Raw genomic sequence first — 24,390 nt, 5'->3', positions numbered from 1 at the left:
AAAGAGTCTTTTTACCATTTACAATAACACTCAAAGCCATGGAAGTTGTATACACATTAGAATGACATCTCTTAATAAATGATGTGGTTCTGAGGACAGGGGGGAAAAAGTTTACCCTATGTCCCTTTAATATCCATTTCAAATTGTCAAAAACTTCAGAAAGCTGGAAAGTGTGAGACATAACGAAGAGATCTTACCATGTAAGCAGGAGCTAGAAAATGTAGACTAGTCCTGGCTCTTAACCAGATTCCTTTCGCAATCTTGGACAAGTCAGAGCTACTTTGTCTCCACTGTTCCTCTTCATAACAGAGAAACAGTATTCACATCTTTCTAGAAATGCTGTGAAATGTTGTTGGTTTCATTGGTTTTCTTAAAAGAAATATTTACAGGGAAAAATATTTCATTTTCAGGCCTGCTGCGCCACTTTAGTGATTGTCCCGTGCCGCACCCACACGCTTTTTCCAAGTAACGTAAGCAGTTGGAGGGAGGCAGGAGAAGGGGCGGAGCGGACATTACAGCATGTATAAGTCTGGGATGTCACATATGGACTGATTCATGCATTTCATAAAACTGCATACTTTCTTCTGTGACTGCTATAGCATACTTCAGGTTGACAGGGAAAAAAGCAAGGAAAACACATGAAAGAGGATCCAAACAATAAGATGACTCTGATCATCTAAATTAAATGGTTTTCCAAGAAAAACAACTTTTGATTCTAATAATGTTGCCTTCTCCTTTCTTCCTTTTTAAATATAAAATCATGTAAAGTGCAAATGCTGTTTTCTAACACACAAAAAGCTCACTGAAAATTGTGGGAGTTCAGTCCACCAAAGCCAAAATTTTCCCTCAGTTTGAACAGGCACTTTTTCAACTCTCACTGTCACACAAAAAAACAAAGAAACAACAGTAAAAAGTAAGTGATTTTAGTTTAAGGACTTAACTGTGCTTTTGACACTCTACCTCTTTCCCCACATCACAAATGTGGGTATCCTTGCAATGGTGAACAAGTAACACATCAAAAGAATGCTGACTACTAAAGCCTGAATATAGTAATAATAGTAATAATAAGGAAGTGGCAATGCACAGAATAATATTGCTGTATTCCTAACCACCTGGGCTTTTTCTTAGTTGACAGTTACATTTCTAGTAAAGGAGGAGGAGATTTCTGTGGACTTTAGCAGCCATTACAGACTTAATTCCAGCCCCTGTTACACACCTTCCACACAACCTAGGTCTTCCCCTAGTATATTTACACATCCGTTTCCAAACTTTTTCTCCCACTTTTTGGTCTTATCCTGATTAGGTTCTCTGAAGCATGGAATTATTCCAATTCATACATACAGTAGAGGATTCTAAAACTGCCTTGATCCAATGAAAATAAGATGACACATGAAAAATACATTACCTCATTTATTGGCACTCAGCCAATTTGCATGGCTTTTTCATTCAGCTTCAGTTTGTATGCAAACTGAATTTGCAATATCAGCCAATGAATCTACAATTAGCAACAAAATAAAAACTCATCATTATAGAGGTTCTTTTTTATATTGTTTCCCACAAAAATATTTGCATCTACAACAGTTATGCTAATGCACTGTCAGATTTCCTTGCATAAACTTTCAATCCTCTAAAAATAATATACTTTGACAACAAATTCTCAAAAACTCCTGACAAAATTGTTGTAGAGAACACCACAGTCAGTGACACAGAAGTACCAAAGGACAAGACTCTTGAATCAACCTTCCATGCATTGTCTATACCATTACGTGTCTTATATCACTACCAAAGCCTGTTTCTGTGCAAGATCAGAGGCATACCAAAAAAATAGAGTGACTAATTGCTGTTCTATTAGTTCTAATTTCATTAAAATAATTTTGTCCAACAGTATATGTATTAGCCAATAAAGCACACTGACAAAAGAAGTTACTTCTGGTTATGGAAGAGAAATAAAACACATAAAGATAACTTGGTTCAAAATATTTACAAATAGCTGGTATATTACTTAGAACAATCCTATGCGTGAAGAAACTAACATGAAAAAGCCATCAGAGCTAGACAACTGACTCTCAGTCCCAAAGAATTCACAAAGAATTACAGGAGGATCATCCATGTAACTATCAAACCAAAAGGACAAATTACGGCCACATCTATACAGCAGCGTGAACCAGAATAAGTAGTTATGTTGTAACCACACTTTTCTTTATTATAACGTCACCTTACAAGAGCATTGTTCTGTTTTGATTGTTATAAGGCAAGGAGAACCCAAATAACAACCTAAACAACTCTAGTTGTGAAAGAAACAATTTATTTCTCAGTTTTAAGGCGTTTTTCATCAGTTTAACTTGTTCAGTTTCACACGCATGATTTTTTTAACATTTTGATTCGGTAAATTTGTTTTTTGTACAATATTTTCACCTTCTTGGTTTCTACTTGTAAATTTTCTTCATTGAAGTCTATTTTTAATTTAAGACCCAAATCATCACTAACTGGAAATTCCCTGCATGACATTCCTATCACGGAACCTGGAAAAGGAGAAGTCAGTTGAAAAAAAGACTGACCTAGAGATTTAATTAAGGTTCAGACACTCAAGGCCCTTTCCAAAATACAGCAAGCAGTTATTTGGTATCACTATAATATGTTATGAATCACTGCACCTCATTATTGGTCCTTGAAAAGGACAACAAAACCAAACAAAAACCTCCCTCAAAATGTCTGTTTCTGCAGGACAAAGGCAATTAACAGGGGGAGGGGGAAAAAAAAACACCAATGAGAGTGTATTAGAGTGGCAAGGGAATTTAAAGATATCATATGCACTAAGTTGTGTTTCCTAAATTAAGGCTTAAAGACAAGAACTGTAGACTCCTCAAACCTCTTCAAAGTTAAATTTACCCCAGGTTGAAAACATCCTGGGAGCACAACAAAGCTGGATTAATTTCTCTTCTCAACATACACATTTGTAAAGGTAGAGACCCTTGTAAACTCTATCTTAAAAGAGGTAATAAAATGTCACTAATATAAACATGGTAGTGTCTTAGTTATGGCAGTCTACCCAAAAATAGTCATAGCTGCACTGCCTTCAGTCTTCATACTATTTGGTGTTCTGCACATCTTAAAACATTCCTTATTTCTATCTATCTTGAGCTATACAGACAAAAATGATCCACAATAATTCAATAAAATATTCTTTATATGCATCATGGCTAAGTTCATATACAAGTCAGTCACCCACTATCTCAATGACTGTTAATGAAACTGAAAGCCTAATTAGCAAAATGAGGGGAATAACCCCAGCGTTCTGGCGCACCTCCAATATGAATAATTGCTTCTACCTATGCAAAATCCCCCTTGTCACTTCAATTAGGTGAAATATTCCTCACATCCTGGTCTTATATTGCTGGGTATTGTTTATAGTGCCATTGTAAAAGCTGCTGCATTCTACCATGGATACAGTTGCATTTTAACAGCAATAATGTGGCAATTCCTACTTTTAGTTACTACATTCAAAAAACCCAGTTTTGCAAAAGGCTCTCTGATATCAAAACAAGAACCAACCAACAAAACAAACAAACAAAAAAAACCAAAAAACTGTCCACTAATTTATTGTGCATATATGAATGAAAGAAGCATAAAAACTATGCAGAACACAGGTAACACCTTAACAGCTACTGAGGTATAAACTAAGTCTATCAGGCATAAGCATCTCTTCGGCAATTCAGAAGCATAACAAGCAGCCACCTTGTCACACTATCACAACTTTAAATGTCTCAGAAACTAAGCCAAAGCTAACCCCTCTCCCTGCAGACTGTGAAATCCTACCAGTATATTAAAACATCCTTCTAAAAACTCGTATATATGTACATCAAATTTAACAACGAAGAGAAAGAAGTTAGTCATCAACCAGCCCTTCCAGGGCCTCAAAAACAACAGCTGTACCTATTTCTAAACCTTGCTTCCTGTGCACGCACACCCCAAATATCTGTTCCCTAGAACAGCCACCAATTCCCCCCAGTGCTTTTATTTTGGACTCATTCCCTCATAATCCCTAAAATTCTCTACAAAGGCCTAAAATTCTCTACAAAGGCCTAAAATTTGGATTATGCTTCATTTTAAATTGTTCATCTGACTAAAAAAAAAATAATTCCTAAATGAAAAAGGATTTAAAACTTTGGTAGGTCTAATGTTGATTTAGAGAGGGACATCTGGGGCTTATTATTGCCTCACCACATCAGAGTGCTTTCTTGTTCTCCTCTTTTGGCTCTGAACTGCCACTGAAAAGGTTATTAGTAAGTAAACTCCTGTATGCTTACATTAGTCATGCTAATACAGCCCACACTCCTTTTATTGTGCACTCCTGCTCTAACTCTCCCTGTCCCTTAAAACATACAGTTTTAACAGACTATAAAATCCACTGGTTTTAGTTATGAAAGTTAAAAGATATCTTTTATTTAGGAAAATATGCAAGCAGATATCTGCAGAAATCCACATTAACATTAACTGTACTTACTATTTCATGCAACATTTCAGTAACTACATCAGGGATTTATTGTTCTACTATGGTAGTACAGAAACTTCCACAATAAAATACAGACCAAGAGTGAAAAGAGCTGTAAAACCATTAAAAAAAAAAAAAAAAGTTTGCCTTTTTCTTGCCCTGGCCTCCTAGGACTGTAAATCTCAACCTTTCTTTTTCCTAAATTGTCCTCTTTCAAGGTTTACCAGTGTTATAAATACCTTTGTCTTCTACTGACTAGACACATTTTCTCCTGTAGACTCACTTCCTGTGGGAAATGTTACATCAAAAATTACACACATGCACGCACTATTAAAATTGTGATAACTGCTGCAATTCTGTCAATATATTAAAAAAAAAGCACTAAGAATAGAGCAGCTTTCACTTTACCATTATCTTCTATACAAGGAATAGCATTCTTGCATGGGAAATAGCAATATACATATTGAAATTTATTTCAAAATACAGTAGAAAATAATTTCCATTAAGTACACCTGTTGGGGAAAAAGCTGCACACACCAATGCTTAAGCTTAAGTGTGCATCTGTCCTTTAAATACGCATAGCAGTAATAGCTTAAATGCAGTTCAAATCATGGCCAGTCTTGCTGCAAATATAAAACCTGCACCGTGCAATGCTAAATTACGAAGCACCTCTGATAAGTTTACGGAAGACAAAGAAAAAATTGGTTGTAAACTCGTCTGCATTGCAAAGATCTCTTTTGTCTGTCAATCAACAGAAAAGTATTATTCCACCATCACAAAAGACAAACCTTTGGAGGCAGTATAGGTCTGTGTGTTGTGCAAATGTGCAGTTGCTAAGAAGCAAATATGCTTCTCCTCTAATCAAATAGCCCAGCTCAGCAATGCTGCTGGCTTGGGGCAAGAAGCAAATTCCACCAGCCACAAACTTAGAAACAGTCTTGAATTATTTGTTGCTGACCGCTGGCTGAACCCTGTCCTGATGAGCACCATCACCATTAGCCACTTCTCAGTGTATTCCATCAACCAATGGCAATAGCAGCATGCTACAGCTCAGGCTGCAAGGAATTGATCAAACAGGGTAATGAGACTATTTCTTCATGGAGGTTATTTTAAATGAATATAAATATTTTCTTTCTACATAATTTGCCACAAAAGGTCACTGAACTCCCTGCGATTCTAAAGAAAAATGCTATGGTATCCCCTTTATATATTTGAGTTAAGATATAGCCAACAAACAATTCTGGGGATTTTTGATGATCGTGTAAATCTTAATGAGGTGGCATCCCAGACAATTGATTAGCAGCAACGTTCTATCTTCACATTTAGTTACGAACAAAAAGAAGATTTGATGCTATTTTAGAAAATCATGATATACTTACACCCTTAAAATCTTTCATGAGAGAATATATTCTGTGAGCCTAAAGACTTATATTTTTACTATTAACAATAGATCATGCATATTTAGTTATGCTTGCCATACTTTGATATTATAGCCCTTTCTACAGATTCTTTCAACTGAACTCACAGGTTAAAAATACTTTCTGTCAGAGTCAAGTTACTGATAAGGAGTCCCACATTCAGACACCCTGTCTGTTGTAGTTGTTTTCTTTAAAAAACTACTAGAAAGAAACACCAAGAGATCCTTGAAATTTAATTCAAAACAACTGCTACAAAATTCTCGTTCAAGGCCCTCCTTGCCCCATGTAAGATTTTTAGTTCTATAATTTCCGGTACTGGACAATTTCTGCAATGCTGGGAAAACACATGAATATTGATTTACATACTAGTCTAATAGCATTTTATTAACAAAAGCATTACACTAGGGTAGTAATAAGACTATGATAAAGAAATAGTGCTCATTATTTTCTACTTTTAGGGATAATAATATAAAAATATTCCGATAGGCCAACTAAACACATTTGTTTGTGTTTAAGAGTTCACAAGGTTACCTTGAATAACTTTAAGTTATACTTTCAACACAAAAGAAAATTTAGATTTACACTCAGGGATGAGTATAAGTCACTCATCTGAGACATAGCACTTAAAAAAAAAATATAAATTGAAAAATATATAAAGGATTTAAATTAGTTAGCCTTGTCCTGATTAATAGGGGTTCACTTACATAATAACAGAAAGGGCTTTGGATTTTTTTTTTTAATTCACATAAAATATTCAAAGCTGGTTTTTTTCAAAGCAGAATAAAAATGTGTTATCTGAAACTCTGTTCTTCATATTTGGATGGGATCCTCAGCTCCTCAAGCTTTTTTCTCCTCTAGATCATTGGCTCTGACCAGTAGAGGAAATAAAAATTAAAAACAAAATCAAGAAACTAGTAAGAATAATAATAACTACAAAAATAATTTAGATCAACAGGATTTTCCTCCCACCTCCCATCCCTATTAAAATCCTATTCACGGAGTATTCTTTTCTAAATCTTTATCAATACTGTCATTACATCTTGTACGGCAGTGAAATGCATCTAAGGCCTGAATAGAATAAAGCAACGTAGATGTGTTTGTCCTACTGAACCACCATTTCTAGATTTTTAAATTTTTTTTAAGAAAAGGTGACAGCAAAAATAAAACTGCAGTTCTCTGATAGAAAGGATAGCTTGCTTTGCTGGTTATTCCAAATCATATAGTTTGCTACCTCTGTTACACAGACCCTACAAATTCTTATTGTTTATTCATAATTTCTTTTAAAAGTGAGTTTCCAAAATAAAAAGGAAACAATTCTTATTAATGTTGAAGACCTATAAAAATCTCTGAGAGAAAATGAAGCTAAGACTATTCAAAACACACAAAAGTCCTGCAAAACTATTTTCACCGTGGGTAAAGGAAACCAATTTATACATAAATCCTAATTTTTCCTCAAAGAAATGCGATATTAAGTCCTAAATGCCATTAATAATAAAAAATTAAAAGTAAGCAGTCCTTTACAATACCAATAAAAAACCAATATTCATTCAGGGGGAGGGAAGGAATCAGCACCCACTAGCAAAAGACATCTCATCAACGGACTAACATTTGACAAAAATCAGTGGAAACGGCAAAGAAGCCAATGCAACTTCCAGTGCCAAGGAGCCAGATGGCACTGCTGGAAAAATTATATCTACAGACTGGCAGCTTGATCCCATGATTATTGCCCAAGGGAGGAGGAAGAGGAAAACAAGAGGTATTTCTGTGTGATGGAGCAAATCAATTATCACCAGCTCACTATGGCATTTTCACATTATTTCTAAACCACATTCTAAATATCACACAAATGAATGAGAGCCCTGGAAGATTCCAGTGATCTGAGACAGTAAAAAAGGTATGCCATACATTAAAAAAAAACAATATGTACTTAAATCTACCTCCGTCAACTGCATCACGTAGTCCATATTTCCAAATTAAATTTGCAGATATATTGTGGTTTACAAGTAAAAACAAAGTTTTTATTTTGCTGGGTTTATTTTTGACCTGCAATTCCAAGTGTTAGCTATACAGATTACAGAGGAAAAAATATCTCTCCACTTCTCTCTGTTATGACTACATTCTTTTGTGTATTTTCAACTCTTAGCAGGCAGTTATTTTTCCACACACAAATACTGAACAGCCATTTTGCTAAACTATTCCAAAAAGCTTTGATCAAACAAATTTGTGGTAGTCGCACCAATTTTTTTTCTGTTAAAATACAGCATGAAAGCTAGCCTCTGAAGATGTTAGAGAGAAAAATCAGTTCACTCCTACTATCATATAAGGAAAGCAGTTCTAGAAAAACTAAAAGACAAGCTTTTCCCCACCACCTTATATTCACACTATTCAAATTACTAAACACAAAATTGACAGAATTATAAGAATATGTTAGACTCGCCATGTGAAAACAGGCATGGTTAATTTTTTTTTCATTGCAAGTCAATGACAACACTTCCATTAACTTATTTTCCAGGCAACTGTAATAAGGCCCATTTCCTGTACCCATACTTGCAAAAGAACAATTCATCTATTACCTACCAAAAAGACTTGGACCACCTTCACTTCTCATCTCCATTCCACTTCCATCTTATAGCACAGCCACGTACACAATCCAAACATCCTTCTGCCCCCATTCACATTATCTCAACACTAATCCTTTCCCCTTACCTCCACAGTGCAAAGCAGTGCAGATGTGTGAAGCACATAATAAACTAGCTGCATCTTTGAATATGTATTGTGAGTATTTATACATAACCCATGTCCAAGTTGTGGAAGCCGCAGCCCTGGAGCCTTCAAGGCCAGGTTGGATGAGGCTTTGAGAACCCAGTCCAGTGGAAGGTGTCCCTGCCCACGGCAGGGGGGTTGAAACTAGATGATCTTTAAAGTTGCTTCCAACTCAATTATATGATTCTATGATATACAGAAATATAAAATCTGACTGTTGAGGAACAAGGAAAAAGATATTTCATATGAAGAATAGGATATCTCTGAAAAGTTATTATCAGGTTGTGATGTACTCTCCATTAAGCAACATGTGTTCAGGTAGACAGACGAAATACTTGGAAGGACAGGAAAATCTTGTTTATACCAGAAAAGGTCTTCCTCCATTTTGTAGTACAGGTTCATCCATAATTCCTTGCCCAAAAGGGGCTCAAAACTATTTTCGACTATCAGCAATAGAGAAGACAAAACTAAGATTCTCATGGGATAATACCTGTCATTATAGTGATAGTGGTGAACAGGCTCTGCCTAATATTAGTTAAGAAACTGTACTAGTAATCTTAGTCTGGAAAAAATATGGCATTCACCAGTTTTAGTCTGCTACTCTACTCTTAAGTCCTACTATTGTAAGTAAACCAAGTAAACATCTATGAAGAATTACTGAGAAAACTACCAATCAAACTAATACTGCCTAGTGATAGATGCCCAAAGAAGTACAGTTCCAGCTGAAAATTTTTAAGCAGTGAACAATTATCTGCAACATCTTCTTGAAAAGGGCAATAATGAACTTTATAATAATGAATACAGATGATACCATAAAGATTTTATCTACAATGTTTTTTCCTTGCAAAACACTTCAATAAAACTTTTCATGACACAGTTTTTACTTTTCCACTCAAATTTAATCTGAAAATCGACAAATATTAGTCCACTGCAATTTTGCTTTTATTTAAAAAGGAAACAAACCCAAATCAACTAAATTAATGCCTGGATTGCATGATGCCTGAGAGAAAACAGGCCGGTTTCATTCTTGCTTAAACTCTACAGATCCACTTTGCACCTTTACAGAAACTACTGATCAGTTAAAACACAAAACCAGGAACATGGGGAAAATCTTTTTCTGTTCGTTAGGATGGATACACATGGCGAACTTGGTTTGTACTTGCATTGCAAGTCTACACTTCCTTTTTTTTCCCCTAGTAGGACCTTGAAAGCCTCATCCTTGAGACAAAACATGAAGTACCACACAAGCATTGTTTTACATATTTCTGATCTAGTCTAAAACCAAGAAAACACTATGGTTATGTAGAGTTTGTTCTCCCCAGGATGTTTGGGGCTACTGCATAGTATATGTTGAAGGCAGAACCACTTTCCTGCCATACTTGGTAAATACCAGGAAGGAAAAGATGTCTCTGTGCCTTGAAGGCCAAGTAGCATCAATCTGCTGGACTTGCTCACCTCTGGTACCAGAAGGGTGCCTACCCACCTCAAGGTGCCACTGGAGTAGCAAGAATGAGTGCTATCATCTACAACTGATGCATCTGTCTGGTTCTGTGAGGAAGGGAGTAAGGAGCAGAATGGAAGCTGACTTGCCATTACTGCTTGCAGCAAGAAAGCAGAATTTCAGGAAATTAGAAGGTAGAAAAATCACTCAGCCAAGGTAAAGCATTAATAAGGTCCTAAATCCATAATTAACAGCCTGCAAAACACACTTGAAAAGCTTAACACATACCCAAGAGGCTAAAGGAAAACCTTTCCTCTTTCTTTTTATGTCAGCTATTTGTGATGTATAAGAACCGATCTAGAAGGACATTAGGCCAACAAGCAAGATAATGTAAACAGAAAAATGTATTCACTTCAGCTTTCTGGGCTTTTTTTTTTATGATAATGTTGTTACAAATCTCGAATAAAATTATGATCTAATATGAAAAAGAAATTAGTTAAGCAAGTCATTATTAGTTTTTTATTGTGGATATTGTCCTACTTAGTGGTGGAGCATACATGGCTGTTTTGTTACTGCTCAGTCACTGAAGCAACATAGATGAAATAAAATGAGCAACAAACCATGTCATCTCTCCCATGGGAGAAAGGTAAATGCTAAAAGAACACAGGGGTTTATTGTTTAATAGGAAGTTTTTCATTATGATAATTAGAAGTTCAAACATTTTAGTATCATCAATTTGTACACACTGTTAACCTACGTGATGCCATTTTTAACTTTACTGTTGACTTTAATAGGGACAAAATTTCACTTAAAACTTCTGCTTCCTATTAGAAATTATTCCCTTATGTTCTGTACAAATGGTTTAAATCAAAATTAATTAGATTAGCTTTGCATATTTCACATGCTCTTTTTTTTTTTTTAAACTTTTTGCTTTTCCAAGTAAGTCACTGCTGTTAAATGCATTTCTATAGTTACTACAAACAAATCAGCAAGCAAGCAAGCAGTTCAGTTGTTTGTTCTTTTCATAAGGTTTCAACAGGAGCTGCATGTGGAAAGTTATAGAGATTCTATTCAGTCTTCAAATATATTCATGACAGAGGGAAAAAAAATATACCATTGTCATGTTTTTTACAGACAAAAGAGAGTCAAAAGTCAAAAGACCGACAAAGAGCTTAGGATATGTATCCTCTTACAGCAAACAGAGTGCACTGGGGCAAGCTGTCCGAGGGAGACTCAAATTGCACCAGTAGAGAAAGATGAGGGAGGTGCCTGCCAAGAAACATCTCAGGTAGACTAAGGATGAATACACTGGTTTTACTCTTAAGACCTCTCCTTTCCAACAAGGAGTCAGCACCCTTTTCTCATCTCTTAAACAGATTTTTTTCTGGGAATTTATGCATATGTGGTCCAACATGCACCGATATCCTCATAAACTGAGTTTCAAAAAAATGCTTCATATTTTAAGTTCCTCTTCAATATGTTATACTTTTTTGATTGTGTTCTGCCAGTTTGTAAAAGATTGTATTCTGGATGACATGTAAACTGTTCATAAGTGTGTCAGCCTAATTTCCTAGTGATACATCCTTCCTCTGACAGACTCAGCACACCACATTGGGAATTCTAGACTTCAGTCTTCCTGCTTAAGACTGAGTTGCTAATTACAATTTTTTAGAATTCTGAAAGCAACATTTCTGATTATCATATTACCTTTTCAGCCAGAAATGCAGAACCATAATACATTGCAAGAAACAGTATTTCCTCTGCCATACAAAATTTGTTCAGACACAGCAAAAGAGTCTGCTAAACCACTGATGAAAACCTAGAATTACCTACCTATACCAAAATAATAAATTACAGTATTTCCCACTCACAATTCTGAAAAAAACTAGCATCCCCTCAGAAAAAAGTTAGCATGCCAAAGTCCCATCTTTACACATTTTCCATATGATGGGCTACTGCCCTCTGCCAGTTCCTAGTAAGAGCAGAAAGTAGAAGCCACCTTTTCTTACCAAAGATCAAATGTCCAAGCAAATCTAGATCTTACTTCCCCTCAATATGACTTTTTTTTATTCAAGTTTGAATATTTAAATAGCTATAAGAAATAATAAAATACCTGGTTTACTGCCTTCAATGAGATCTATCTATGGGAAAAACAAGACAAATAAAGAAATTTCCCACTCCTTTGAATGGCTGTCATGCACTTAGGTTTGTAACTCTCTCTCCAATAATGCGAAGCAAATAACTAATCTAGAATAACTCAGGTAAACTTCCAATGCTGTCATCCCCAAGACAAGCAAACATGTATATGATTATGTTAATAAAACAGTGGTAAACCAGTACAAGACTAGAGGCATAAGAAGGACAAAAAGAGAAAGAACAGAAAATCCTAGTTGTATTTTCCATTCTCCAACCTTTACTACGTTGCTTACTTGCTAACACTGTTTAACTGGCTCTGTGATGGAACACAGTTTTTCCTTTAATATAGTGCCTCAAATATAAACTCAGTAGGAATGTAGTTGAAGAAAGTGGGCATAAAGTCTTACACTGAACTCTACCTCCCCTTCTTCAGTGACAATATTCAAACCTCTGTGCCTAACAAACAGGAAAAATAAGGGGGGGGAAAAAGCTTAATTAGTATTTGCATTTGAGACTTAAAATGTCAAAAGAAGCAGCATGCAAAACTCAGTCAAAAAATTTTTCATTCTCACTTGATCAATCAAAATGCAAAATGTGACATTCACACAAAGTAAATACTATAGATCATGTAAAATAGTTGACTCAAGCCTGCAAAGACTTGCATAGAACTTTTCCAAAGGAGCTGCATGAAAACAAAGTGCCGAGGCGTGCTGTTTCATCCAAAAATTGTAGCAAGAAACGCATGTTGCAGGGAGCAATAAATTTTGCTCATTTTCAAGACTGCCCCTTGATGACAAACAGTTAAAGCATAACCCTTTAGTTTATTCTGTTTCCTCAAAGTTCTCCAAATGCCCTGTTTAGCTTTCTTTAGCCCTACCTCCCTCCATTTCAACTATGGGGAGATTTAATATGAGATTCTCACACTGTTTAAGAATTTTCTACTAAAAACCATATTTTATTCATAAGGTATAGCCTAATATAATAGTTTGAAGAGCATACAAGTCCCCAGACACATTTTTAGTACTTCTTTCATCTTTACATACCCAAGGCAACATTTCTGACCTTCCATAGAAATGGTGATGATCTAAATTATTTTATCACAGCACTCACTGCATTTTTAGATCCAGTTATCATCCAATGACATTCTCTCTGTAGAGCTAAACAGATGTGTCTTCTTCAGAGGTTCTCTCTCACTCAGTACTTAAAAAGTCAGAAAGTTTGTTCCTTAAATACTAATGGCATTTCATACCCATGGAATCAAGTTACCATACCGTAAACCAAAAAAAATTACCGTTAAAAAATACTTTTATATTATAGAAGATTACATTGTTAAATAGGAAAGTTTCAGCCTGTCATTGAACCTGTATTTAATACCATCTTAAGAAACATGAAAAGTAAATGAAAAATAGTAACTTTTCCCTCATTAACATCTCAACCAAAAATAAGTTTGTTACCAACTTGAAAGAAAGTCATAGTATTTCAATTTTTAAGTATTTTGGTTTACTTTGTTTTTTAACTAATCAAGACATATGTATTTCCCACTACACATATTCTTCAAAATACAGATGGCAGTAAGAAATTACCAGACATAACACTGTTATAAAATGTACTATACAAAAACCTGTCATTTAAGTTGCAAGAAACCTAGTCATCAATAAGTGAAAAAATACCCCGCTCAAAAATCAATTATGTTGAGTCTTTTGTATAGAGAAGTAGTACACCTTTCAGGCAACTGGTATTAATGAGCAGACATGGCTATAGAATCTCCATCTGTTTTTCTGACAAAGCTGTGACTACTCCAGTCTCTCATTGAAATTCCATTAATCTGGTGCACCAAGGACCAATGCGAAAATCAAAACTCCATCTAACCCTTTATCAGCTCACAATAACCTACAAGTGAACTCTGCCTGTTAGCATACAGCAAGTTATGATTTTGCTATCAATCAGGCTGTTAGCCAATAAAAAAAAAAAAATCAAGTTAAGACCAGAGTGCCTGGCAGTGCTGTTTTGTTTGGTCTGTCTTGTTTTTGGGTTTTGTTATTTTATTTGGGGGTTTTGTTGTGTTTTATCCCTCTTCCAGTTTCTGTAGGGTGTCTGGATATGTAAGCCTATGCATCATTCTCCTTCGTTGTGATTTAATTGCTGCCAGCAATCAAGTCAAAGCATCACTGAAGTGTGCTTGAATTTCATTAGATGATATAACTTATGCTACTTTCCTACAGTACCTAATAAACCATAAAGAAACCAAAACACATATGGCTTGAGGGAATAACTGGAAAATTAGGTGGCCATTTGGGAACTGAGTGAACTTTTGAACCAGAGGAACAGAGAAAAAGAAATATTAAAAGGAAAGACAGACTTAGAATGCACACAGAGACGTGGGGGTTTGACCTTTTCAGTACCTAGAAAATTACATTAGCATTATGAAAAATACATATCATGTTTAGAGTTTATAATCCATCAAAGTTTAGATACTTTGTTAGTGCCTACCATAAGGTAAAAGTCAAAAGGACAACATAACAATCGGATTTGACAAAAGGCCTTTAGGTGACCTGTGCTAATTTAGTTATCCCATACTTATTGTTAAATGGATTATCTCTCTTGTAATTAATACACCATTAGAGAAAGGTCACACAAAAACTCCACGATTTTACAATGACTGTAGCATACACATAATGCTCTAATTCTTTATCTGTTACCAAGCAGGTGCCTTCACAAATTATGTTTTGACAGTAATGCTGCAAAGTCAAATACTGATACTTTCACAAGTCACACAAACCTTAAAGTCTAACTCAAGTATATAAAGAGACATGCCCATTTTGTTTTGGGTTTCTTAGCACAAAATATATACAGAAGGTTTTACATAGAGATATGAATGGAACTCAAACATAAATAAAAATCAGCTCAATTTGGTTACCTACAAATAGGGCCCTCGTTAACGTTGAGAGCATTGATCCTACACAAATCAGGTTTTAGACCAACACAGAGCCCTGCTTAACTGAACCAGTAATCATGTAAGATCAAACATCTACATTATAAACTCAGCTTCTTGAGTAGAATTTAAATATTGAACTGCTAGAAAACAAAAATACAGTATTAAGCTTTAACAAACCCATTCATGCCTATAAGGACTGAACCAAAGGCACCTCTGAGGATCAATCCACCTCTTATAAGATTCTCCCAACATACATTTTCATATATAGTCTAGGTGGCTAGACTTGAATGATGGATTATATATGTTAAAATCAAAATGGTTTTAGAATGACACATTGGACATTCAAAGAGAAAAACAGGAACACTACTCCAATAAATGAAAGTATTTACAGATCAAAATTTACCACCTTCTCTCAAATTTTCCTAGTGCTGCACTCTCACTAGGATAATTAAAGAAGATTTATCATGAAATACAGAAAGACTAGTAATGTCACCTCAAATACAACAGAATTGCACCCACTATATTTCTACGTAAACCGGTACGAGTTAGCAAAGATATTGTTGAGCAGCTAATATATCTACTCTCATAGCTTCAAAATTGCCTAAAATTAATCACTTATCTGTACAAACTCATATGGTATTTCACATACTCTTGCATCAGCATTCTTCAGCCATTCATTATTTAGGTTGATGAACATTATCACTTTTTTTCGTGATTAACTGTTTTGAAACAATTCTATAATCATATCTCCTATTAAATAGTCATATAATTTTATCACATACCCTTTATGCAATCAGTACCATGTTATTAAGTTACAATTACAAATAATGTTAAGATTATGTTTGTAAGCAAAAATAAATACAAGGAAAGTTGCATTCATCTGTAGTTTCGAAAATTACCTTGGGTTTTCTAAAAGCCATATGCAATTTGAGTGATAATTACATTTCAACCAGAGAGCAAAAATGCCTGGTTTTATTTTTTTAATAGAAGGTCACACTGCCAACATGCAATAAGCTCAATATAAAAAAAAAAAAAAGGTGTGATTATTATTGTTACACATTTTACAGACTTCTGGACATAAAAAAATTGCGTTATTCTGAATCAGTGGTTAGAAGGTTTATCACTTATGCATGTACTTGACTTATCCCTGTTCTGCAATAGACATAATTTTATACCTCATAAAAGCAATTTATGTTTCCAAAGGGAATAATCTGGATAACATAAAATGTGGAGTGCTATGTTGCAGGAAGCATATTTTCATTCAGCAATTGTACTTCGAGATGGAGCTGCACAGTTTGATCATCATATCATGTCAGCAAACATCATTCACTAGTAAGTCTATCTAACTTCTAGTGCCACAAATTAATATACATCGTTAATTTATTTGTACATATACCTAATTTATTGCCATATATTATCCACTGAAGGTACTTATATTACATATACAATAAACAAATCTCAAAAATATGGACACTATGCTAAAGCAAGCTTGTTAACTGTTGAAATATTCAATTGTTCATGTCTTCAGAACAGCCGCATTTAGCATTAAACTTAATGAATACAAAATAAAGCAACATGGAAAACAGCTACGGAGCCTAGAGTTTTTTTTTAAATGCAAACTCAAATTTAAAATTTATATAACAAAAACTGTCTTAATGGAAGGAAACATTGTAGGAATAATTAATTTAATATTTTATGAACCTATTCTGCACGGAGTTTGCAGAAAAATATCAATCACATAAACTGTTTCATTATTTATTAGATAAATAATACAGTAAGCCATTAAGTAGCACAATAAAATTAAGCAAGAATTTGATAATGTTGAATTAACAAACAATTTGTTACTACAAATATTCACACTGTTTTAGCCACTGATCTATCTTCAAAAACATATGCATCTACAGAAGATGCTTTGTTATCAAAAAACATGAGTTTGAAAACACCATGTAAATTTGAGACAGCTTCACTATGCTCTAGGACCACTAGAGAGAGCTCTTCAGTTCCTTTAAAGGTTGTTGTAAAGGTAAGAAAACTGTCCAGCTGTGATGCTTATCTGTTTATCTGTTTTCCAACACTAACATTCGCATCATGAGGATCCGATTACATGAGTTCATAGTAAACTGGAAAATCTAGTACATTCTAAGGTAAAGAATGTCACATACCATCAGAAGGTGCTTCATCCTCTTTATCGTATCGGTCAGATGCTATTGAGCTACTATCAAGAGGTGAAGAAAGAGAGTTCTCAGACTTGTCCTCATCTTCCAGTTCTGTAAAAGTCAAAAATATACTGCTGGTTAAATAGTGTATCATGCAAACGCAGACAGAATAAAAGTATTTTTGATAGTAAGGAGGATATCAATTCCTATCTGAAATAGAAAAATTCCCATTTCTCATGGACACTCGTATGCTCCAGCACAGCTGTGAGCACTGCTGTTCTAGGGCTACCTTTATGCGTAGACGTTGCTGGAGCGGTTTCCCTAAATGCTGTCATATAATGAAGCTGCTCCCAGCACCGCACAGCTGGCAGCTTCTCACACGGGGGTTGAAGAAACACGCACCACAGCAAAGAGGTGGGCAAGGGAAAACACTGGCAGAAGGAGAAAAGGAGAGTGCCGGGCTCCAAAGTTCTTCCTGTCCGACTGCAGGATGGAGCTTCAGCGACTTCCCTCTCGGGAAATGCCAAACTATTGTTGGCAGCAGTTTGTCAACCTCTGCCCACTTTCACTTTTTTTCCACCATAATTAGGCTCTGCTTTGCAAATCTGTATGTGCATTCTTCCCATGAAACCAGAAGTGGAATTGCCTTCTGACAGAACTTGTGGCTTAATGCAGCATTCTGTTAATTAATTTCTTACACAACTGAGAGCCCCACTACAATAGATACAAAATCTACATTATCAGCTGCCCTAATGCACTCTGATCAGTGTCATGCGAAAGTGTGAAGGTCTAGGAAAGATAAACTGAAATCAATATTAGTCGAGGCTTTCATCTAATCAGACAAAATTTAAGTTCTCCCTCCTGAAACTTAGCATATTTTCTCAGATATGTTTAATACATCTAGGTAAAAAAGAGTTGGAAAAAGAACATAAACTACATTGCTCCTAAAAAAAAATAAAATCAAGTCTTGGTGAAGGAGAAAAACTAAACATGACAAAAATCACCAGATGAGAATCATAAAGTTGATGCACCGATAGATCAAATGACCCTCAAATTTCTTAAAAACCATGTAACAGTAAATTGTTCAAGCACTGCTTTTTTGTATATACATACACAGAAAGCTTTCCAGAGATCTCCAGATACCCTTTCCTATTCACATGTTCCTTTTTGGAGCACTGTTTCTCAGAATCTAAAATAAACCCCCTGCACAGTGAAAATATTCTTCTCCACAGACACAGGAATTGTGCTCATCAGTAGGATCGCCTCACCATGGCTGCAAGTTTACCCCTTCCTATTCAATAATGGAAATTCATGGAAAATTCACAGTCTGTGTCCAGAAAGCACCACAGTTGTTTGCAAAGAACAGCAAGTTTTCTATGCAGATAAGACAACAAAGCCTGATACTTGCTTTGCTGGAATTCTTTTACATCGAAAGGTTGTCAAATACTAAATTGGCTTTTCCTTCATTAATTTAGTGTGCTTTTTCCTGGGAAAGCTTCCTTTCAAGTTCTCATGCCATTTAACAACTGCTCTGAATCTGAGCCTGACTCCAATCTATTTCTGACACAGTCCTCTCCCAGTAGCATGCCAGTCATCGTGTTAATCTGATCAAAATACTTGCATTTCATCACACCTGTCAAACCAATCAAAAGTAAATTATCCCTCTCCAGGATTCACCTCTTCCTCCAAACAAAAAAACATAGAGTAGATAGCACATGAACAGAAAATATTATGCCTTATTTACAGCCAGCATGATCATCTTTCACACTTAGATGCCAGAGACCAGTTGCCTGTCTCTCTCTGCCTATATATATCTTTATTAGATGAAAGACTCCATATAAAAAGAGTAGACATGATATTTACAACCTATACAATAGCAAAAGTTTTTCCACTCTTTTCCTGTCCTAAACTTTTACCAGTACTAGAATGCATAAAATATATGTGTATATGTAAGCACTGGTTGTCAATCAAAAATGTCCTCTTATCAGCTATGCATAAACATACTATCATTTAACCTTCATGAAGGTGACAGTATAAATTTAAAATATTAGGCTGTATTTCTAGAGGAAAACATTTCCACAAACACCACACTCCAGCACTCAAAATTCATGGGTTGAATCGTAAACCTTAGTATATTTGAATGAATAGCACTTGTGGATGAAAATTAGGTGAGTTTATATGTAGAAAGAACATCTGCAGGGAATTTTGCCCCACTCAGCAATACATAATCTCTTATGTAAGTCTGCATAGCTGCACTGTTACCTTGCTCTTCCATTAAGTCACTATACTACCATTTTCCAAGCATGCTTAGGATTTCAAATTCAGTAAAAATTTGTGCTTTACTTCCATATAAAAGCTAAGATCTAGGAACAAGGGCCTTTTTAATACATACATACAAACATATTTAGGGCACAATTTACTTGGACCTATCCCAGACTGTGCTGGCTTTGGCTAGGAAAGAGTTAATTTTTCTCATAGTAGCTGGTATCAGGCTATGTTTTGGATTTGTGCTGAAAACAGTCTTGATAATACAGGCATGTTTAAGTTACTGCTGAGCAGTGCTTACAGAGTCAAGACCTTTTCTTCTTCTCACACCAACTCACCAGCGAAAAAGCTGGGAGTGCACAAGTTGGGAGGGGACGCAGTTGGGACAGCTGACCCCAACTGACTAAGGGGATATTCCACACATATTCCACATGACATCCATAAGATGTCATGCTCAGCCTATAAATCTGGGGGAAGAAGGAAGGAAGAGTAGGATGTTCGGAGTGATGATGTTTGTTTCTCTAAGTCACTGTCACACATGATGGAGTCCTGCTCTCCTGGAGATGGCTGAACAACTTGCCTATCCATGCGAAGTAATGAATGAATTCCTTGTTATGCTTTGCTTGCATGTGTGGCTTTTGCTTTACCTATTAAACTTTATATCAACCCATGAGTCTTCTCACTTTTACCCTTCCGATTATCTTCTCTACCCCATGTGGGGCTCAGTTGCCATGACACAGGTATATAGTGTATTTGTAACATCAAAGAACGTGGCAACACCGAATGTAGATTTATAGTAAAGCAAGTATCTGTTCTATCTCTACAATATCCAAATTCAAAGTGCTTTTAAAACAACTGAAAAATGTTGAGGTATTATGAAGAAATTACACACTCAGTGCTTTATAGACTTCAAAGCATTCTCTAGGTGTTAAATCCTAAATAAGGCTTGAAGACTTCCATGAAAAAAAGGCCCTCACTGAGAATGACAATCAGAACAAATAAATAAATCCTATGTCATACAATTTAGGTACCCACACTTTAAGTGAAAAATGTGGAGAATAGGTGACAGACACTAAACAGAGGTATAAGCAACCTGCAGTCATGCAGGCCTAGATTAAACAAAAAAATTTTCCATTTTTTATTTTAAATAAATGTATTCGTAAATTTGTATTATACCCTGAAAAATGTAATCCTTAGATCATCTAATTTGTACAGAACTGCACACATTTCCGTAGGAAAGCTGACTCAATGTGCTCTGGAGCTTTAACAGGCAACATCTCACAATGTGTTTATGTGCTTACATAAAAGAATGACTACTTTCTGGTATCATCCTTGGAGTTTTTCCTCCAATTCTATCAGGGTTAAAAGACATCTTAGGAGCGTATGCTACTAATATATAAAGATATTGCTTCTGACAGTTCAGAGACAGGCTTCTTGTTGATTCTATACATCTCCTACATTCCCACTCAGAATAACTTCTGCCCTTCCTTCACTTTACATCCTCTTCCATCAATGTGTTGCATTGAAGTTCATACTCCACCTATGGAGTAAGAGCAGACAGAATTGCACTTGAAGCTCCATATGTTACTCCTTGAACAATCACAGGAGTCAGTGTTGAGCAGCACAAACCACTACTCTCTTCAGGTGCCAAGTACCTAAAAATACACCCAAAAAGCATCAATAAATTAAAGAAAAGCATTCAACTTGCACTTATGTAATAGAAAACTGAACTACAAAGCAACAATGGGCATCAGGTAAATGTATCCAATACAATTTGAAGGCATAATTGAAAGCATTGCTGCCTAATCAGTGATCTAAAAGCAAAGCATGCTCAAACCAAACGTCTATAGACTCATTAGTTGGCAGCCATTCCATTCCAATCACATATAATGTCAGTAGTGCCTTGAACCTCTGCCAATGACAACAGCATAAATTTTGCATCTCATTTCTGTGGTCATAAAATTAATGACCAGTTTAAAAATACTTCTTTGCAAAAGTTATTGCACAAAGGAATGACACGAATGTGTCCCTGTTATGTAGTCACAAGAATAATTACGGAGTTGATGCTCATTAATATAGTTTCTTGTTTCCCCAGAACACCATATGATTTATATGGAAGTTGGGGGGAAAAAAGGATTAATTAATGGTAGATATTTAACAGTCACAACAATAGCAAAAATATGTATAAGAACTGACCCTATTCCCCAGCTTCTGCAATTTAAACTAATCTCTTACAGGTTTGATAGCAGAATCAATATATTATGCTGTCTGTAAGAAAAAAAAACCATACAATGTCGTTCCTTATTAAATGCTACCTTTTCCATTACAGCTTATTTATTGATTTAGGAAATAATGCATACCAAAGGGTAAGTGTACCACATTAGGAACGGAGCATTGAACAAACTCTCCTCATTGTAACAAGAGCTGTAGTTCAGTGCCTACACCCCATTCTGAAAATTTCCAACAAATTCAGTTGGTATAAGTTGAATATAACAAACGGGACCATATTACGTTATAAGAATCCAGCTAAAAAAAAATCCAGATATTTTTTTGCCCAAAAAATTAATTTTCTTCTGCAACAGTGAGATTATAATAATGAATTCCTAAGCATTAAACATACTGCTTCCACCACTTAACCTAAAAAAGAGAAGCAAGATGTTTCAGCCAGTACCTCTGAAAGAGACTTGCAAGCTCACATCCTCAGATAACTAAACACTTCCAATTTATTTCCAAAACATCTAGACAGAATGATGCATTAAAATTGCTCAAGTATAAGAGAAATAAAACAACTCACAAAAATAAAAAGACATGTAGGTCAAAACACCCTGCTTCTTGCCATTTCAGAAGGTCCCAAGTCACAGCAGGTTGAAATCACTTCCTCCTCTCCAATCTCTGCTGCGGTAAGAACCCACCAAACAAAGGACTGGATCATCAAGCAGATCAAGCAAGGTTCTCACTACACAGTTTTTCAAAAGAACAAGTAGACAAAGCTGCTTTCAAGCTGGTATGGGCTTAATAGGGGCAGCTTATATTTTTAAGAAGATGCTCTGACCAAATCCAGCAGTCACCTTGCAAGATTGGACTCTTCTGACAGCCACTTTCTCAATGCATGCTTTGCCACACAATCTGCTCCAACATACTCATTCCTGAAGAGCCTTCTAGAGTCCCTTATTAACATGATGGTTTTCAATGGCTTGTTTTGTAAAGGTCAAGTAGAAACTCTTTAACAGCTATTTCTTAAAACAATACTGAAACAGTTTGCAAGCAAATATGCTTCATGCAAGAAAAGCAACCCAACTTTTTCCTTCCTCTTGCATCATTATTATGATGTATATCAGGACAAGACCATTTTGTGCTGCACTGGTGGCTGTATCTTGTGTTGCTTGAAATTGCACTTGGCATGGACACTTCACAGATAACAGCTGCGTGTAGCTGAAAGGGACAACACAGTGACTCGCCTACAGTGAAACCTTCCAGACTTCCAGGACAGAGTGATATTTGGCACACTTTTGATGCATTTGATGGTCTCTCCAGAAATATATTATGATGATCCCCGAACAACCGGATAACAGCTAAGCCATATCTTTCCCATTTATGGTTAAATACTAACGATGTATTTACGCTCCTGCTGAAAGTTCAAGTGTGTTAAAATATAGAATCTGCATCCACATATGGCTCTGGTGACCACGAGATACTGACTCCCTTTCTCAAGTCCAAATGACTCCTACCTGCTGCCATTTCCTGACAAAGAGTGTATAGAGGAAAAAAAAAAAAAAGAAAAACGGAAAAGAAAAAAATATAAAATATAAAGCCTTTGCATATAGTGCTACTCTATCAGCTTGACTATTTCCAGGAAGCAGATGTCTCAGGCTCCAGACACTCTCTGCTCTGCCAAGAGCCAGAGGCATCGGAGTCATTTAAAGGTTTCCTACAGGTGCTCCCAATAATTACATAGAGAATAACACCAATGCTATAGAGACGTAGATTCACCTGCTATTATACTACAGTGAAATGAAAACTAAAGTGGATCTTCATCAGTTTTTATCAGAGTGAAAAGTGCTAGTTAGAAAATGTCATATCATACTTTTCTGCATAAATAGATCAGATACAAGGTGCACTGAGACCTTTATGGGGAACTTTTTCTGCAAATTCCCATATTATGACTCTATTTGGCTAGTACTTCTGGTGTCTGACTTTCAGCACTGAGCCAAAATATTTTGTAAGAAGTGATTAAAAATATATATTTTACTAAAATAAATGCAAAGAACAGATGGCAAGTGAATTTCAAACACAAATGCAGTTTCTAGAGCTTACAGTGCTTCTGCCAACTTTAGCACTATTTTTAGCATAAATTGAAAACAAGGTTCTGTTAACTAAACATTTTGGCAGTCACAGTATTGATTCAATTAATCTCAAAACAGAGAAACGTCAAAAACTGTATTAAGTCAGAATCTTTGAAAAAGTCCAGAGTTTTATATCCTTAGTGGAATATTAGTCTTATAAAAAAAACTAATCTAATTTGTAGGCAAATAACCTTAGTTTTCAAGTTCCTTCCCAATTCTAAGATTTAGAACGGGTCACTGAGTGTTTAGTTTTGCCTAAACTGCTTAGATAAAGAGTCAAATGTTTCAAATTAACTGAAAAAAAGGCAGCAGTGTCTAAGAGAAAAAGACATTTCTACAGAGTTCCTCAATTTAAGAACAAAATAGATATAATGTTCAATAACAATAAAAATAAAATTTGAGGAAACATTAGTGGTTTGGATATTAATATAATTGTACTTT

At 35.5% G+C, this 24,390-nt stretch overlaps 1 protein-coding gene across 5 annotated transcripts in view; it reads right to left on the bottom strand.

Moving 5' to 3' along the window:
• SKAP2 (src kinase associated phosphoprotein 2) overlaps positions 1-24,390 on the bottom strand; it is a 118,972-nt gene that overhangs the window by 78,563 nt on the left and 16,019 nt on the right. For all 5 annotated transcript variants that reach the window (XR_005567116.1, XM_027738440.2, XM_027738442.2 and 2 more), the window contains exon 4: positions 17,348-17,452. Coding sequence is in view for 4 of the 5 variants with exons in the window: in XM_027738440.2 (XP_027594241.1) it covers positions 17,348-17,452 (105 nt within the window). In the remaining variant the exon portion in view is untranslated. The remainder of the gene's footprint in view (positions 1-17,347; positions 17,453-24,390) is intronic.

Source organism: Pipra filicauda, unplaced genomic scaffold, assembly GCF_003945595.2.
Source record: "Pipra filicauda isolate LSUMZ 115617 unplaced genomic scaffold, ASM394559v2 scaffold88_size2543281_pilon, whole genome shotgun sequence".
NCBI lineage: Eukaryota > Metazoa > Chordata > Aves > Passeriformes > Pipridae > Pipra > Pipra filicauda.
The sequence above is the reverse complement of the archived record's forward strand: the minus strand, read 5'-3'. Positions and strand labels throughout refer to the sequence as shown.